The following is an 18,414-nucleotide window of genomic DNA, read 5'->3' on the forward strand; positions in this document are numbered from 1 at the left end:
AGCTGAATTACAACAATTCTGCAAAGAGGAGTGGGCCAAAATTCCTCCAGAGCGCTGTAAAAGACTCGTTGCAAGTTATCGCAAATGCTTGATTGCAGTTATTGCTGCTAAGGGTGGCCCAACCAGTTATTAGGTTCAGGGGGCAATTTCTTTTTCACACAGGGCCATGTAGGTTTTGAGTTATTTTTCTCACTAAATAATAAAAACCATCATTTAAAACTGCATTTTGTGTTCAATTATGTTATCTTTGACTAATAGTTATAACGGTTTTTGTTGAGCAGAAACATTTAAGTGTGACAAACATGCAAAAGAATAAGAATTAAGGAAGGAGGCAAATAGTTTTTCACACCACTGTATATATGTAACGGCCAGAACTCGCAGTGTGGCCACTTCTAGTTCTAGCCGGCCACTTCGGGTTCTGGCCGGCCAATGCGCGAAGTGGCCGCATTGCAGCGGCCAATGTGAGAAATGTTTTGTTTACGCCGTCTCGCTGCGGCCAAATTGATGACAAAACTTGGTTAATTTAACGAAATATAGCCGGCGGCAATGTAATAGATGAAGCCGGCTTTCGCACTGCCTCTCCCCGATCCCACCTCCCACCTCTCCCCGCCTCCCATACAATACGTAGCAGCCGGCGGGGACATGCAGCCGGAGAGTCGTTCGTTGCGGCAGGGGAATCCTGCCGTTCCTGCAGAGCGGGTGCTGGCAGAAGCGATGTCTGCAGCCTCCCCCGCTCTGCTGCCCCTGCTGCGACGAACGACTCTCCGGCTGCATGTCCCCGCCCGGCTGCTACGTATTGTATGGGAGGTGGGGGGAGGGGGGATCGGGGAGAGGCAGTGCGAAAGTCGGCAATGTAATAGATGAAGCCGCCGGCTATATTTCATTAAATTAAGCAAGTTTTGTCATCAATTTGGCCGCAGTGAGACGGCGTAAACATTACATTTCTCACATTGGCCGCTGCGCTGCGGCCACTTCGCATATTGGCCGGCCAGAACCCGAAGTGGCCGGCCAGAACTAGAACTGGCCACACTTCGGGTTCTGGCCGTAACATATATAAAATCAGATGTGTGTGTGTGTGTATGTATGTATGTATGTATGTGCCGCGATCACTCGAAAACGGCTTGACCGATTTGAACGAAACTTGGTATACAGATCCCTTACTACCTGGGATGATATGTTCTGGGGGTCTCGTGTCCCCCCTGCATAGCTGGGCGGAGCTACAAACAGCAAATCAGATTTCACCCGTCAATGGAAAAAATGGAAAAGGCTGCCATTCTCACAGTAATCAAGCCAGAGTCCCCACACTTGACACAGTTGGTCACTTGGTGACCGAGGTTACAAATCCAGGAAAAGTGGGCGGAGCATAAAACAGCAAATGAAATTTCAGACACTCATTTTAAATGGAAAAAATGTAAACTGCAGCCATTCTTAGACTGTTAATCGCAGGGTTTTCAAACTTTTAAACTTAACTGTGATTAATATTCAGGAAAGTGGGTGGAGCCTACAACAGCCAATCAAAAGTCACCTTTTGATTTTCAAGGTGAATATTAAAACTGCTGCCATTCTTACACTGATAATGCCACAGGCTTCAAACTTGCTACAGTCGGTCATTGGGTGACTGGGGTCCAAATTCACTAAAGGGGCGGGGCCACAAACAGCCAATCAGATTTCCTTGGTGGATAAACTGCTTCCATTCACACATTTTTGATGCCGGGAACCTGAAAGCTCACAAACTTGCTCATTGAGTGACTGTGTGTCAAGGTTACAAAAAGTGGGTGGAGCCAAAAATAAAGTTCACTAGGAAAATATAAACTGCAGCCATTCTTACACTGTTACTGGCAGGGTTCTCAAACTTTGCACAGTTGGTCACTGGGTGAATGGGATGAATATTCAAGAGAGTGGGTGGAGCCTACAACAGCCAATTAAAATTCACCTGTTGATTTTCAAAGGGAAGATTTACATTGCTGCCATTCTTACACTGTTAAAGGGACACTTAAGTCAAACAAAAAAAAATAGTTTTACTCACCTAGGGCTTCCAATAGCCCCCTGCAGACACATTAGCACCCTCTATGCTGCTATATGGTATATGATATATGCTATAGCAGCATAGATGGCGCTATTGTGGCCAGGAACGCGAAGAATCACTCGCGTCCCCAGCCTGTCAGCTCCTGTCACCGAAACAGGAAGTGGCTGCCGGCGGGGCCAGGAGGATCGGAGGGAGACGGCGAGGGCACCGGACAGCTGCAGGGGGCTATTGGATGCCCCAGGTGAGTAAAACTCATTTTTTTTTGTTTGACTTAAGTGTCCCTTTAATAGCAGATGCTTCAAACCTGGTACTGTTAGTCACTGGGTGACTGGGGTTCAAATTCGTAAAGGGGGCGGAGCCACAAACAGCCAATCAGATTTGTTTAATTTCAATGGGAATATACAAATTATTGATACCAAAAGCCCAAAGCTCATAAACTTGGTCATTGAGTGACTGTACGTTAAGGTTAGAAAAAGTGGGCGGAGCCAACAACTACATTTTATTCCAGGGGAAAATATAAACTGCAGCCATTCTTACACTGTTAATGGCAGGGTTCCCAAACTTGACACAGTGGGCCACTGAGTGACTGGGATTAATATTCAGAAATGTGGGTGGAGCCAACAACAGCCAATCAAATTTCACGTATTGATTTTCAAGGGGAATATTTACATTGCTACTATTCTTACACTCTTAATGGCAGAGGCCTCTTTCCTGATAGGTGACTGGGGTCCAAATTCACTAAAGGGGGCGGAGCCACAAACAGCTAATCAGATTTGTTAGATTGATTTCAGCCATTCTGTTATTGGCAGGGTTCTCAAACATGACACAGTTGGTCAATGGATGACTGGGATTAATATTCAGGAAAGTGGGTGAAACCTACAACAGCCAATCAAAATTCACCTATTGATTTTTAAGGGAATTATTGAAACTGTGCCACTCTTACACTAATAATGGCAGAAGCCTCAAACCAGCTACAGTCGGTTATGAAGTGGTTAGGGTTCAAATCCACTAAAGGGGTGGAGCCACAAATAGCCAATCAGATTACTTTACTGTATAACCTGCTTCCATTCACACAATTTTGATGGCAGAAACCCAAAAGCTTAAAACTTGGTAACTGGATGACTGGGATTAATATTCAGAAAAGTGGGTGGAGCCTAAAAAGAAAATCAAAATTCCCCTTTTGATTTTCAAAGGGAATATTTAAATTGCTGCCATTCTTGCACTGTTAATGGCACAAGCCTCAAACCTGGTACAGTTGGTCATTGGGTGACTGGGGTTCAAATTCAGAAAAGGGGTGGAGCTACAAACAGCCAATCACATTTGTTTCATCTCACTGGTAAATTACAAATTATTGATGCCAAGGACCCCAGAGCTCACAAACTTGGTCATTGAGTGAATGTGTGTCAAGGTTACAAAAAGTGGGCGGAGCCAAAAACAAACTTCACTAGGAAAATATAAATTGCAGCCATTCTTACACTGTTAATAGCAGGGTTCTCAAACTTTGCCCAGATGGTCACTGGGTGACTGAGATTAATATTATGGAAAGTGGGTGAAGCCTATAATAGCCAATCAAAATTCACCTGATGATTTTAAAGGGGAGTATTTAAATTGCTTCCATTTTTGCTCTGATGGTCATTAAATGACTGGGGTTCAAATGCCGGAGACGGGCAGAGCCACAAACAGCCAATCTGATTTGTTTAATTTCTATGGGAATATACAAATTATTGATGACAAAGACCCCAAAGCTCACAAACGTAGTAATTGAGTATTTGTGTGTTAGGGTTAGAAAAAGTGGCCGGAGCTAACACCAGCCAAATACATACCCGGGTAACGCCGATTCATCAGCTATTATTCATAAATGTGGATGGAGCCTACAAAAGCCAATCAAAATTCATCTATTGATTTTCAAGGGAAATATTTCATTACTGCCATTTTTGCACTGTTAATGGCACAAGCCCCAAACTGTGTTACAGTTATTTATTGGGTGACTGGGGTTCAAATTCAGAAAAGGGGTGGAGACTCAAACAGCCCATCAGATTTGTTTCATTTCAATGGAAATTATTGATGCCAAAGACTGCAAAGCTCACAATTTTGGTCATTGAATAATTAAGTAATTGTCTGTTACTGTTACAAAAAGTGGACATAGCCAACACCAGCCAAATACATACGCAGGCAATGCTGGGTCATCAGTGGGCGGAGACAAATACAAATTTCACTGGGAAAATGTAAACTGCAGCCATTCTTACACTGTTAATGGCAGGGTTCTCAAACTTTGCACAGTTGGTCACTGGGTGACTGGGATTAATATTCATAAAAGAGGGTGGAGCCTACAAAAGCCAATCCAAATTCAATTATTGCTTTTCAGGGGGAATATTCAATTGCTGCCATTCTTGCACTGTTAAGGACACAAGCTTAAAACCTGGTACAGTTGGTCATTGGGTGACTGGGGTTCAAATTCAGAAAAGAGGGTGGAGCCACAGCCAATCAGATTTGTTTCATTTCAATGCAAATTATTGATGCCAAACAATGCAAAGCTCACAAACTAGGTAATTGAGTCATTGTGTGTTAGGGTTAGAAAAGTGGGCGGAGCCAACACCAGCCAAATACATACTCGGGCAACGCCGGGCAATCAGCTAGTATAAGATATAGTATTCACTGTAACTTTGGCAAAACATTCAGAATGTCACTGATTGATACTGTTATTACAGGATCTTGGACTCAGTATGAGACAACAAACTCTCAATGAGGCAGCTACAGTCAGACATCAATCTTACCCACTCCACTGTGTCCGTAATCAGACACCATAAGGTCACTAGCCTGTGTGTGATAAGAATCTAGGCATCTCTTCTGAGGGAAGGTCTACAACTTTTTTCAATGTGTGATTGCTTTGTTTGTAAAGTTGTACATGAAGTCATCAGAACTGCTGCAGTGTGAGACAGATGTTTTTTTTACGAACCCTAATGAGCAGGGACAGTGTACAAATTCCAAAGTATATATGATTCCTTATCTGTGTGGTAGACACATGCAGTCAACATAACAATGGTACCAGAGTAGAATAAGTTTTCTCTCCATGCCCTTAGTTTTCAGTCTCTCAAACTTTTCCCCTCATGGGGCCCCCTGTAGCTTCTAGGCCCCCCTGCGGAGGCATCCCTTGCAGGGTCTATTGTTACGCCCCTGCTAACTGATAAACAGCCAGACCTGTGGAGTTCTAACATACATCATTATTTACAGTCAATGTTAATAGAATAGAATAAGTTACCCTATCCTAATCTGACCTCAAGAATAACACCAACGATCACCTATCACCCCAGTTACTCCAGAGGAAGGCAGCTGCACCAACAACAACAACCAGACTACAGCTGAGTCTGAACGGAGGTGAGCCAGAACGCCCAGGTCTATCAGATTTAGGCAGAGCACCTCTATGCTGATAGACCACCATTTGCAGAGGGAGCTCCTTGGAGGAGGCGTGTGCCATGGCCATGGTGTCCCACATGCAGCCTATGGAGGGTGACAACAGGAGAACAGAGCAGTGTGGCAGTCAGGGCTGGAGTTGTACCCTTAACCGCCCAAGGCCACTGTCACCAGCTGCCCCCCTTCCCACTAGTATAGGGAGCTTGATGACCCCCCCAGTATAGGTAGCCAGATGACCCCTCCCCCAGTACATTTACCTGGGTACTTCTGCACAGTGTAGGTGACTAAGCATAAGAATGCATTCCTTTGTGAACGAAGACCCCGGCTTTTAGCTTAGCTGTAGGGATAACAGTGGTGCCTGGATGAGTGAATCTGTGAATGCATTTGTTTGAACATTTGCATGCGAGTGTGCAAAGGGTTACTGATTTTTGCTATTTTTCTGGCCACACCCCCTTTAGCACCTCCCTTTCCTTAAATTACTTATTTAAATGTCCTAACTAGAGGCGATGTGCCTGGATTTATGTGTTTTTTTCCTCCCCCAGTATAGGTAGCCAGATGTCCGCTCCCCCCTTTTCCTCCATTGCGGGTAGCCAGATGACTCCATTAATCCCTCCCCCTTTCAGTATAGGTAGCCAGCTCGCCTTCACACCGCAGCAGCCATCAGTGTCACTCATTTCTCTGCTCATCTACTATGCAGAAGCTTCCTCTTCCTTTCCGTCTCCAATGCTGCCCAAGTCCATATCCGCTGGCCACAATGCAAACGTGCACAGAGAGCAAGGTGGCTGCTGCACAGGTGGCTAGCAGCAGAGTACCCCAATGGTCAGGCGCTCGCCTGATCTCCCTGCATTGCAGCATTAGCAAGCTTGCAAATTCTGCACCAGTTTACCCTGCTGCTTTGGTGCCCTTGCTCCTCCGGTGCCCTAAGCCATGGCCTAAATCCGGCCCTGGTGGCAGTGTGGCATGATGGTGCAGGACTAGGAAGACTTCATGAGGCTGGGAGAAGCCCCAGGTATGTAAATAGCCATTTTGTTTTCAATTCAAGTATCCTTTAAAAATATAAATACCGGTAATAATATTAAAGACTATAATGATATTCTCTTACCATCCTGTGCAGCTTCTCCTCCAGTTCCTGATTAATTCTCTGTAGGGACAAATAGTTGGTCTGTATCCTGAAAAAAACAATACACATGTATATTTATTATAAGCAATGACCGGCTTTACTCAAAGAAAAGATGCAGTGGATTTACAGCAAGCCTGAAGTGACAGTAAACTGCTGAGATAAACGATTGCAGCTACTTCTAAATAGGACTTTCCTGGAATCCAAGTCACATTCTGTATTTAAAGGTTAAAATCTACATTTACAAAAGTGAAAGTCAAACGTTGATGTTATTCAGCCCCCATACGGACACAGCTTGAACTTTTAAACGTCTTTGTTCCCAACACTCACATGTGTGCTTTTCAGCCACAGAACGATTTACAGAGTGATCAGAGTTGATACATTCCCACTGCCGAGAAACTGTCGTTTACATCCCTGGATTCTTAACCACTACAGTGTGTGTGAGTGGGGGAGGAAGTATACACAGCTTAGTTCTAAGTAGGATTGGTAGTGTACATACACATGATTATCTCATGTCACAGGTCATTTCAGGGTCCCTTTAAGTACTGGTAATAACATACCTCCCAACGTTTTTAGATTAACCACTTGAGGACCGTAGGCTTACACCCCCCTAGTGACCAGGCTATTGCCACTGCAGCTTTAAGGGCTCCCTAAGGCCGTACAACTCAGCACACAAGTGACCCCCCCACACACACACCTTTTCTGCCCACCAACAGAGCTTTCTGTTGGCGGGCTCAGATCCCTGCCGACATGTTTTTTAAAAAAAAATATTTGTTTATTTATTTTAGATAAATGTGTCTTTTTTAATATTTTTTTTTTTACTCCCTCCCTTCTTCCTCCTGCCAACCAATCACAGCATGAGCCTATGACAGCCGATCGCTCCTGAGCCTCCAAGGGGGACAGCCGAGTGACACGGCTGTCCCCAGTACAGGGCTGCCGTAGATTGCAGCTCTGTACAATGTGAATAGACGGCGGTTTCGCCATCTAACAGTCATTCAAGCAGATATGCGCATCGGCACGCGCAATCTCCTGCAAAACCCTGCCCCCAGGACTTCACGCCAATTGGTGTGGAGCGGTCAGCAAATGGTTAAAAGGATGGACACTTTAAGTCCTGCCCCTGCCGGATCCTTAATCACACCCCTGCTACACCCCTAGCCACACATACCTCAAAAAATTGTAAGTAAAAGATGTAATGTTAGTATTTAAACCACACTGGTCCTTTCTATCATCGCTAGTTTTTCTTCATATTAACATTTGAAATTATAGGAATCGTCAGGCAAAAAAAAAAAAATGAGTTTCACTTACCTGGGGCTTCTACCAGCCCCATGCAGCCATCCTGTGCCCTCATAGTCACTCACTGCTGCTCCAGTCCCCCGCCGCCAGCTAGTTCTGCTTCTACCAGCCCCATGCAGCCATCCTGTGCCCTCGTAGTCACTCACTGCTGCTCCAGTCCCCCGCTGGCAGCTAGTTCTGCTTCTACCAGCCCCATGCAGCCATCCTGTGCCCTCGTAGTCACTCACTGCTGCCCCAGTCCCCCGCCGCCAGCTAGTTCTGCTTCTACCAGCCCCATGCAGCCATCCTGTGCCCTCGTAGTCACTTGCTGCTGCTCCAGTCCCCCGCCGCCAGCTAGTTCTGCTTCTACCAGCCCCATGCAGCCATCCTGTGCCCTCGTAGTCACTCACTGCTGCCCCAGTCCCCCGCCGCCAGCTAGTTCTGCTTCTACCAGCCCCATGCAGCCATCCTGTGCCCTCGTAGTCACTCACTGCTGCTCCAGTCCACCGCCGCCAGCTAGTTCTGCTTCTACCAGCCCCATGCAGCCATCCTGTGCCCTCGTAGTCACTCTCTGCTGCTCCAGTCCACCGCCTCCAGCTAGTTCTGCTTCTACCAGCCCCATGCAGCCATCCTGCCATCCTACATTTTACGTGTTAGTGGTGCACCACCAACGCTTAAAAATGTATGTGCTAATGTCCGCGATAGCTTCATGCACCAGCGGGAATGCGTGCAAATGTACGCGTGGCGTCCCACTGACTCCTAGTCGGCAAAAACGAAACTAGCTGGCGGCAGGGGACCGAAGCAGCAGCGAGTGACAACGAGGGCACAGGATGGCTGCATGGGGCTGGTAGAAACCCCAGGCAAGTGAAACTCATTTTTTTTTTGCCTGACGATTCCTTTTTAAGAGAGTTATCAATTTGAAAATATACATCAGAGCCAGATCATCCATGAGGCAATCCTAGGCTGCTGCCTAGGGCCAGGAGAGAATCTGGGGCCCTGTGGATACTAGCCCCCACCAAATCTAACTAAAAAAATCCAGGTGACCATTATCAGTGGGCAAAAAGTGCTATCTTTCCTAGGGCCCCATATCATCGCAATCCCCTGACACATATGCTCAGGACTCTTCAATGAAAACTGCAATCAACACAGAGGGACTGATTGTAAAAGAGCTCATAATAAATTCTTCTAGTGAGAAGAAAGAAAACTTTTATGAAACATCAGAACACGGAGAAGAAGCCTGAATTTTAAAAAAATTATATCACCCTCCTGCTCTATTATTGTGTTAACGCCAACTTCATATAGGCACGAATCAGAGGAGAAGAGACTATTTTTCTATTTTATTTTTTAGCATTGGGACAAATGTGTTTTACAGGGGGGTGGCCCTCTCACTTCAGGTGTCCTTTAAAGAGGAACTCCAGTAAAAAAAATTATAATAAAAAAAGTGCTTCATTTTTACAATAATTATGTATAAATGATTTAGTCAGTGTTTGCTCATTGTAAAATCTTTCCTCTCCCAGATTCACATTCTGACATGTATTACATGGTGACATTGTTACTGCGGGCAGGTTATATAGCTGTTTCTAGCTGTTCTGGCTGTTACAGACAGCTTTAAACAGCCATTTCCTGTCTGTGAACATTGTTACATTGTGGCAGTTTGCCCAGCAGTACCGCGGTATTCAGAGCCTCTTGTGGGAGGGGTTTCAGCACAAAATCAGTCACACAGCGCCCCCTGATGGTCTGTTTGTGAAAAACATTCTATTTCTCATGTAAAAGGGGGGTATCAGCTACTGATTGGGATAAAGTTCAATTCTTGGTTGGAGTTTCTCTTTAAAGCTTTAGCATACTAATAAAGTAACACTTTATTTGGCTGCAGGGCCAAAATTTTCTTGGGAAAGTGTGCCGCCCCCGGCCTGGCAGGCTTGGCAGGGTATGCAGAGCGGGCGGCAGGGAGCTTTTATAGCTACCTGTTCGAACGGCTGGATTGGCTTCTTCTTCCCGGCGGCGATGTATCCCGACATGTCTTCTTGGGTTCCGATCACATGATAGGACATGTGATCGGATTCAGGAGACCATATCAGCATTACAGCGCCGCCCGGTGGTGGAAGAGGGGTGATGGAAGAGTCTCTCTCATCTCTTCCACCACCAGGTGGCGCTGTAATGCTAACACGGTCTCCTGAATCCTGATGTCATATCAAGTGATCAGATGTGATTGGGACTCAGAAGACCTGTCGGAAGTTCAGATCTACCGGTGGAGCAAGAGAAGAAGCCGCCCGGAACAGGTAACTATAACCGCTCGCTCGTTTGGCGGCAATAGGCAACCAAACCAGATATGTCGACAGAGGCTTAGAAGGCAACAGCAGCTTTCAAACGAAAAATGTTGTTTGAAGCTGATTATGGGTAAAAGATGGTCCATGAGATGCAAGCAGGGCCGTTTCTTGGGCAGTGCGGGCAGGGCGACCACCCTGGGCACAGACTGGCAAGTAGTAGAATGGGGGCGCAGGCAGAAGGACATACCCGCTAGGGAACTGCTGACGTACGGTGCAGCCAAATGGAAGAAGAAAGAAGATTACCAGCGCCATCACCTTCCTTGACTCCTCCTGGGCTGCCTGCGTCAGACGTCAAGTCATCATCACGTCACCACCGCGTGATGACATCTGGTGTCCTGTAGCGGTACTGCAGGCTGTCAGTGCGTGGCGCCCATGGAGGAGTCGGCTTTCTGGGCTCTCTTTGCCTGTGTGTTTTCCCTAAAGAGTAAGGGTTCATGAGTCCACAACCTTGCCCTGGGCGCAATGTAGCCTAGAAACTACCCTGGATGCAAATAATTCTGGCTTGCATAAAAATTGTATGCAAACTGTATACAGCCTGGAATCAGGCCAATCAAATTGGCAGGAGGTACATGTTATTGGTCCAATGGCAAGCTGCAATTACAATTCAGATTCAATTTGCATCTTATTAACCATTTCTTGTTACTGGAAAGACTCTTTTTGAAGGGAATAAAAACAATCCATGTGACAGCGCCGGTGTGATGTGCGCAGCGTCTCGGCTTTTCCTGCGGATGATAAATATCTCCTCCAGGAACTGTGACGTCTTTCCAGGAGGCTCGCGTCGCTGCGGTTTATCTCTACCTCGTTAATGAGCGGCTCAGTCCGCTAATTATTCTTAATGCAGCAGAAACAATGAATCACGGCGAGCTTTTCTCAGCTTGTCAGCGCCGCACAAACCCCGCGGACGAGGAGCGGCAGGATCCGGCAGGATAATACACCGTGGACGCGGTGACAGATTGCTGTGGGACGCCGGCCGGCAGTAAATTTTGTGTATGTGCTCAATTTTTTTATAGGCTGTTTTATTCTGCTGGGGAATAAAATACAGGTTTGAAAATAAAAGCAGCTCAGAGTATATATCTGATACGGGATAAAGAAGTATCTCCCTCAGAAGTATCAAACAGTGGCGTATCTAGAGAGGTGCAGGCACGACTCCTGCCACAGGCGCCACAGCACCAGGGCCTCAATGCCAGCTCCCTCATCCCTTGTGCTGCACCACCAATACTGGGGGATGCCTCTAATTACCTTTACTGGGGGGACAGCTCCCACCACCTATACTGCAGGGGTTACTTATACTGAGAGACAACTCTCATTACCTATTTTGGGGGGGGGATACTTTATCTTGAGGCAAGTGGCTATTTAATTATGTTATCTGGAGGTATGTAACTACTTAATTGTTTCCTGGAGGCATGTGACTGCTTGATACTTTTATCTGGAGGTATGGAACTATTTGATTCTTTTATCTAGAAGCATGTGCATTTTTATTTCTTTAATTTTGAGCTACTTAAATTGTGAGGTATTTAATTCTAATATCCACAGGACCAATTTATGCATCTGGGGACATAATACATTCTGGTATTTGGGTAACCCAGCTGCTTAATTCTGGTATCCAGGGACAACACAAGTAGCTTCTGCAAAATCCCACGCAAAAAAATACAGAAAATAATGAATATATGTTAGGAAATGAGCTGTTATTATGGAGCAAGGGGGTCTTACGGGGGGAGGGGGGGGGGCACAATTTCAGTCTTTGCCGTAGGTGCTATATTTCCCAGATTTGCCCCTGGTATCAACACTAGGAATAGTCAATGACATGCTAAGAATTGCAAATGTTATGCAAATTCAATGCAAACTGTAGCAGGTTGGAAAATGGACCAATTGTATGCAGTAGTTTTAACTGCCCCGCTAGCCTGAGGCTGGGAGCACACTTGGCTGTGCAGAAAAACATACGTTTTAAACGGATATGTGTCATACTAGCGATAATAAGGCAAGTGAAAACTTATCATCACACATCAATCAGTATTTAAAGTGTTAATCTACTTATGAAGCTTGCCTTATTAAGGTGTAGTGATAAGTGTTAATTCACTAATTAAGCTTGACTTATTAGTGATAAGTGATAAGTTTTCACAGTGAGAGTGTTGCCTTATCACTCCGGTCCTTAAGTTATCACCTCTGTAGTTATTCTTACATGCAGTATATAGGGAGGGGAGGAGCACAAGGAGGCAGAATGCAGCTCCACCCCTCCTGCTGTCTCCTCTGCCAGCGATTACAGCCAGCCTGCAGCTCGTGTATGGCAGCCAGGGAAGGAGAGAGAGAGAATGGCTGTGCCTGTGTGTATGTATCTGTGTGTTTGTGCATGTCTGTGTATACATACGCTTGATGTCTCTCTTTTCCTCCCTCCCTGTGTGCCTGCTGTGTATTTCTCTCTATAAATACTGGTTCGCACGACAGCCAGGGGCCCCAGTCTCTCTCACTGGCCAGGGGCCCCTAAACCACCATGCGATACCTAGAGGGAAATGCGGGCGAGCCTTGGATCTCTCACTTCCAGGGACTTCACCCCCATCGCCTCTAAACTGAATGCTAACTGCAGTTATTTTTGTCTATACACAGTCCCTTCTGTATAAAATACTACAAAACTGAAGAAGTCAGCTCAGAATCCTGCACTACATTGCAATATGTAGTAACAATACACTTAATGACAGCTCAGGCCAGGTGATAATTCCTCACACACTTTACAGTTGTGATCACTTGCATTCCTCTCTGTGAATTAACATCCTGTCTTTAAGTTTAGGATTCAGCCATTTATTTAAAGAAAAGTCGTTCACTTTAGGAATCTTTCTGTAAATTAAGAACAGAATCCTTATTTTATGGTTTGCCTGAGGTAAATTGCTCAGTGAATACTATATGATTTATCACCATGGTGATAACAGTAAAAACCGCTCCGAATCGTTATTTAATGACCACTATCACAAAAAAAGTAGGCTTTTAAAATCTGACAGAACTGACAGGTTTTGGGCCAGTCCATCTCTTCATGGGGGATTCTCAGGGTTTTCTTTGTTTTCAACAGCATTTCCTGACCAGCACCCGCCAAAATAGTAAGATACCGGCCAGCCTCCCTACTCACTTGCATACTATTTTTTCAGTTAGACTTTGCAACTGCTGTTCAGGAAATGCTGTTGAAAACAAAGAAATCCCTGAGAATCCCCCATGAGGAGATGGACTGGTCCAAAACCTGTCGGTTCTGTCAGATTTTAACTGCCTACTATTTTCGCGATAGTGGTCCTTTTAAGACAGGAGATAAAATATCATGTGTGATGATGCGTGCGTTTTACGCGTCATCGCATACACGCCGAAAAACACACGCAATTCTGCAAAGTGTGCTCCCAGCCTCAGCAAGTGAAACAACATTATTATGTAGTTTATGAAAGGGGCACTCCGCTGTCCTCATAACATTTTCACACAAGTCTTTTTCTAATTTTAGAGGAACTGTAGAGAAAATAAAGTAACAAATAAAATTGCGCAGAAGCCCACCACCTAGGCGCCTGATTACTGCTACTTTCTACAGGCGTCTATTAGATGATCCCCACACCCAAATCTACAATTTGTTGCAGAGATGGATTAAGGGATTAGGCCTTGGCAAGGTAATAACTTTAGTTCCCCCATATGGTCCTTTTAGTAATCTGAGATAGGAGAAAGGCCAGACAAAGTGATAGTTGAGCCCCTTGACAGCCATTACACCCCATCAGGGCTGTTTCCTGGGCAGTGCGGGCAGCGCACACTGGCAAATAGAAAAAGGGAGGCGCAGGCAGAAGGACAAAACCGCTAGGGAGCTGGTGAAACGCGGAGCAAACAGATGGTAGAAGAAAGAAGATTACAAGCGCAATCATCTTCCTTGACTCCTCCTGGGCTGCCTGCGTCAGGCGTCAAGTCATCATCACGTCACCACCACGTGATGACACCTAAAGTCCTGTAGCAGTACTGCAGGCTATCAAGGTAGTAAGGAGGTCGGCACCGCTCCAAGTATAAAGAAAAGCTCTTTTATTGCATCACCATTGTGGCTTAACAAAAACACACTCTCACACACACACACACACACACACTCATACACACACACACATTGTTGTGCTTAAAGTTAGTCCTGTAGCAGTACTGCAGGCTGTCAGTGCGCGGCGCCCATGGAGGAGTCGGCTTTCCAGGCTCTCTTCACCTGTGTGTCTTCCTGGTCCCCTCCTGGATAACGGCTGGTCACTAGTAAGTAGGCAGATCTACTTGTGACCTGTGGCTGTGTGACTGTCCCTAAAGAGAAATGGTTTGCCAGTCCACGGGGGTGGGGGGGAAGTGGGTGCAATTTTTACTCCCACACCCTGTGTGCAAATTAGCCTAGAAACTGCCCTGCGCCCCATGCATCTGCCTAGGTTGCCTTCTGGACGATCCTGCCCTGATTTGTTGCTACGGCGGCACCGGGTGTGTAATTTGGACACCAGAGGCACCTGAGCTATACGTATTCAGCAGGTGATTCCGGCTTGAAGTGGTGGTGGTTCGGTAATAGGGCCTCTTCTATAGCATAGCCAAGCCCTGTTCAGCATCTCTGGTTTATTACTGACAATGGGCACTTGACTATAGTATAGCTGAACACTGGGGGGGTTATTTCTGGTGTTGGGGGTGTGGCCACAGCAGGTGGCGGTTTGGCTAGACTATAGTATAGCTGAGTACTGGAGGAGTAAATTTTGTCACTGGGGCATTTGCTACAGTTAGCACTGGGCACTCAGCTAGGTTAATGTTAGGAGTAGGTGAGGGAGGTAGAGTTAAAGGGACACTGTGGAGAAAAATTGTAAAATGTAAAATATGTGCAAACATATACAGACAAGTACGTTTTTTTCTAGAGTAAAATGAGCCATAAATTACTTTTCTCCTATGTTGCTGTCACTTACAGTAGGTAGCAGAAATCTGACAGATGCAACAAGTTTTGGTTTAGTCCATCTCTTCATGGTGGGTTCTCAGGGATTTATTTATTTTCAAAAGCACTTAGTGAATGACAGTTGCTCCGTCCAACTGCTAAAAAAACTGTGTAGTGAGCAGGGAGGCTGGCCAGCATCATTGTTTTAATCCTTTTTTAGGGAATATCTTTATAAAGAATAAAAGCCTTGCTGAGATTCCCCTATGAAGAGATGAACTAGTCCAAAACCTGCCGCTTCTGTCAGAATTCTACTACTTGCTGTAAGTGACAGCAACATAGGAGAAAAGTAATTCATGGCTCATTTTACTCTGGAAAAAAAAACGTACTTCCTATATGTCTATGCTTGCACAAATTTTTTATTTTACAATTTTTCGCCATGGTGCCCCTTTAAGCCTGGTACACATTTTCAATTATGATTAGTCAATCAGTGACCAGTTTTACCACCTCACTGTAGTATTAAGGTTTACCTACACAATCTGTTTATACGATTCAATATATATATTTACCTTCATTCTACATAGAGGTTGTAAAATCGGTTAAGTGATTGGTCAATCATAATTGTGTACCAGGCTTAAAGAGACACTGAAGCAAAAAAAAAAATATAATATAATGAATTGGTTGTGTACTATGAATAATTACTAGAAGATTAGCTGCAAAGAAAATATTCTCATATTTTTATTTTCAGGTATATGGTGTTTTTCTAACATTGCATCATTCTCTAATATGTGCAGATTACACAACACTCAGCATTCAAAATGATTCTTTCAGAGCAGTCTGTGAACTAATGACCTCTCCTCTGGCAGATAAAAAGACATTTGTTTACTTACAGTTGAGATAATAAAAGTCAGAAGACAGCCCTCTCCACGACTTTGAAAGTCGTAGAGCTTAATGGCTTTTTTGCATAGAGATAACAACTGGAGTTTCTTAACTCTTCCTGTACTGAAAACAATTAGACTGATGTATCTGATCTTAATGTTTTATTTCTTAGCTGTACTACACATACAAATCATAATATCATAATTTTTTTTCCGCTTCAGTGTCTCTTTAAGGCAGAGGTAGGGGAGAGGTAGTGTGAGAATTAGGTTACTAAGGTTGTTAATGGATTGGTAACATAGCCAATATTCTACTATCAGGCCTTGTCCCTGCACTCAACTTAGGGTACATACACATCCAATTTTGTTTGGGGCAATTTGATCACTTCCATGTAGTATGAGAGCTTTCTTGTATAATCTTATCATTGTCATCAAATCTGTTGGTCCTCATACTACTGTACATGGAGGGGGTACATTTGGCTAGTAATTAAAAGGAACTTTAACCAAGAAATCCTTTACCTTTTCTGAAATAGATCATTGGGGGGGTCTGTGTGGCTGATATTGTGGTGAAACCCCTCCCATAGTGTGATGTCAGCACCTAGGTCCTGACAGTTTGCTGTCTGACTGTGAACCTGTAACCATTGTGGAACTTTCCCCGTGATCAGCGCACAACGCGTGCGCTGACACGGCGGAAATCCTCCACAAGCGTATAATTTGCAGGAACCCAGCAAAAGGTGCTACGCACCCGTAGAGGGAAAATTCCTGTCGGCAGATGGCGCTGGGGGGGGGGCAGAGGAACCAATCCTCTGTACCTCCACAAATGCCAGACAGGAATTGTACAAAACGCAGAACGCAATCGCAAGAGAGGCGATTGCGAATGAGAATGAGCAAAGGGACAGGTTGTATGTGTGTGTGCCAATCCAGTCGCCACCCCGCAACCGCACACACACAACAGCAGATATGAAATAGGAACGCGATCGCCAGAGGTGCGATCGCCAGACAAGACACAAGGCAGATCAGAACAGAATACGAGGTTAGCAAAGGCACAGCAAATAATACAATGAGAAGATACGGAAAATAACAAACGTTAGCTAACCGCGAACACCGCACTCATTCGCAACAGTGCACGCGGTTATGCGCGGTCTCCACATGATAAGCACAATAGAGACAAGCACGCCTAACTAACCATTAACAGACAAACATGAAACAGAGGACGCGAGCGCTTGCTTAACGGTTACCTCACCGAGCCTCCAGCAAGCGTAGCAGACAGACACACGAAAACAGGGACAAGCGAGAGATAGGATCCACAGCACTAGCGAAAAGTGGCTAGCGCGATCCAAGTACAGAGTAGCAGAACAGAAGGATCCCCAGCGCCAGCGAAAAGTGGCCAGCACGATCCCAGAAGACAGAACAGAAGGATCCCCAGCGCTAGCGAAAAGTAGCTAGCGCGATCCCAGGAGACAGAACAGAAGGATCCCCAGCGCTAGCAAAAAGTAGCTAGTGCGATCCCAGGAGACAGAACAGAAGGATCCCCAGCGCTAGCAAAAAGTAGCTAGTGCGATCCCAGGAGACAGAACAGAAGAGATAGCTGGTAGCAACCGCTGCACCAGCTATACTCCAAGAACAGAGATCAGAACCATTTCCTGTCAACCACCGTAGGGACTGGGCAATGGCAGCAGAACATACAAACAGATAATACAATCCTAACTGCACTAAGGAAAACCTGCCTAGCGCAGATTCAGGAATTACTCTAAGCTGAACTTCAAACAAAGAGCATGGCTGACACTCCCGGCAGGAGTGTTACACAGGACAAAATCCTTATGAACAGCGAAGCATTGTGGGAAAGACATAGTACTTATAGTACACGCCTCCAATGAATGTGGCCAGGCAATTTGCATGACAACGTATGCAAATTCCTCTGCAAGCACAAGCTGCAAAACTGACAGAAGCTCTTTTTTTCCAGAGTCCTGCAGCATGCAAACCTACACAATGGTCAAAAGGCTGGCTGCCTGCACAGGCAGCTGAGCAAATCATCACAGAACCTCAGTGGATGAATGAATTTTATTCATTGCTATTTGCACTACAGTCCTCTTTAGCCAATCAAATGACTCCCTATCTTACATTTTTTTCATATATGCAGAACACACACACACACGTGCACACACTCTCACACACACACAAACACACACACACCATATACACACACACACCATATACACACACATACACACACACACACACACACACACACACACACACACACACACACACACACACACACACACACACACACACACACACACACACCATATACACACACACCATATACACACACACACTACACATACACACACACCATATATACACACACACCATATACACACACACCATATACACATACCTCCCAACATTTTAAACTAAGAAACCGGGACACTGGCCACACCCCCAACCACGCCCCCAAGACACGCCTACCATCGGTTTTTGAAGATTTTATTATTATT

At 45.3% G+C, this 18,414-nt stretch overlaps 1 protein-coding gene across 3 annotated transcripts in view; it reads right to left on the bottom strand.

Moving 5' to 3' along the window:
- BEGAIN (brain enriched guanylate kinase associated) overlaps positions 1–18,414 on the bottom strand; it is a 255,067-nt gene that overhangs the window by 70,117 nt on the left and 166,536 nt on the right. For 2 of the 3 annotated variants that reach the window (XM_068254703.1, XM_068254702.1), the window contains exon 3: positions 6,540–6,606. In XM_068254703.1, the coding sequence (XP_068110804.1) occupies positions 6,540–6,606 (67 nt within the window). Of the gene's footprint in view, positions 1–6,539; positions 6,607–15,075; positions 15,156–18,414 lie in introns of those variants that run through there. The other variant, XM_068254704.1, reaches the window with a different exon arrangement.

Source organism: Hyperolius riggenbachi, chromosome 9, assembly GCF_040937935.1.
Source record: "Hyperolius riggenbachi isolate aHypRig1 chromosome 9, aHypRig1.pri, whole genome shotgun sequence".
NCBI classification, from domain to species: Eukaryota; Metazoa; Chordata; class Amphibia; order Anura; family Hyperoliidae; genus Hyperolius; species Hyperolius riggenbachi.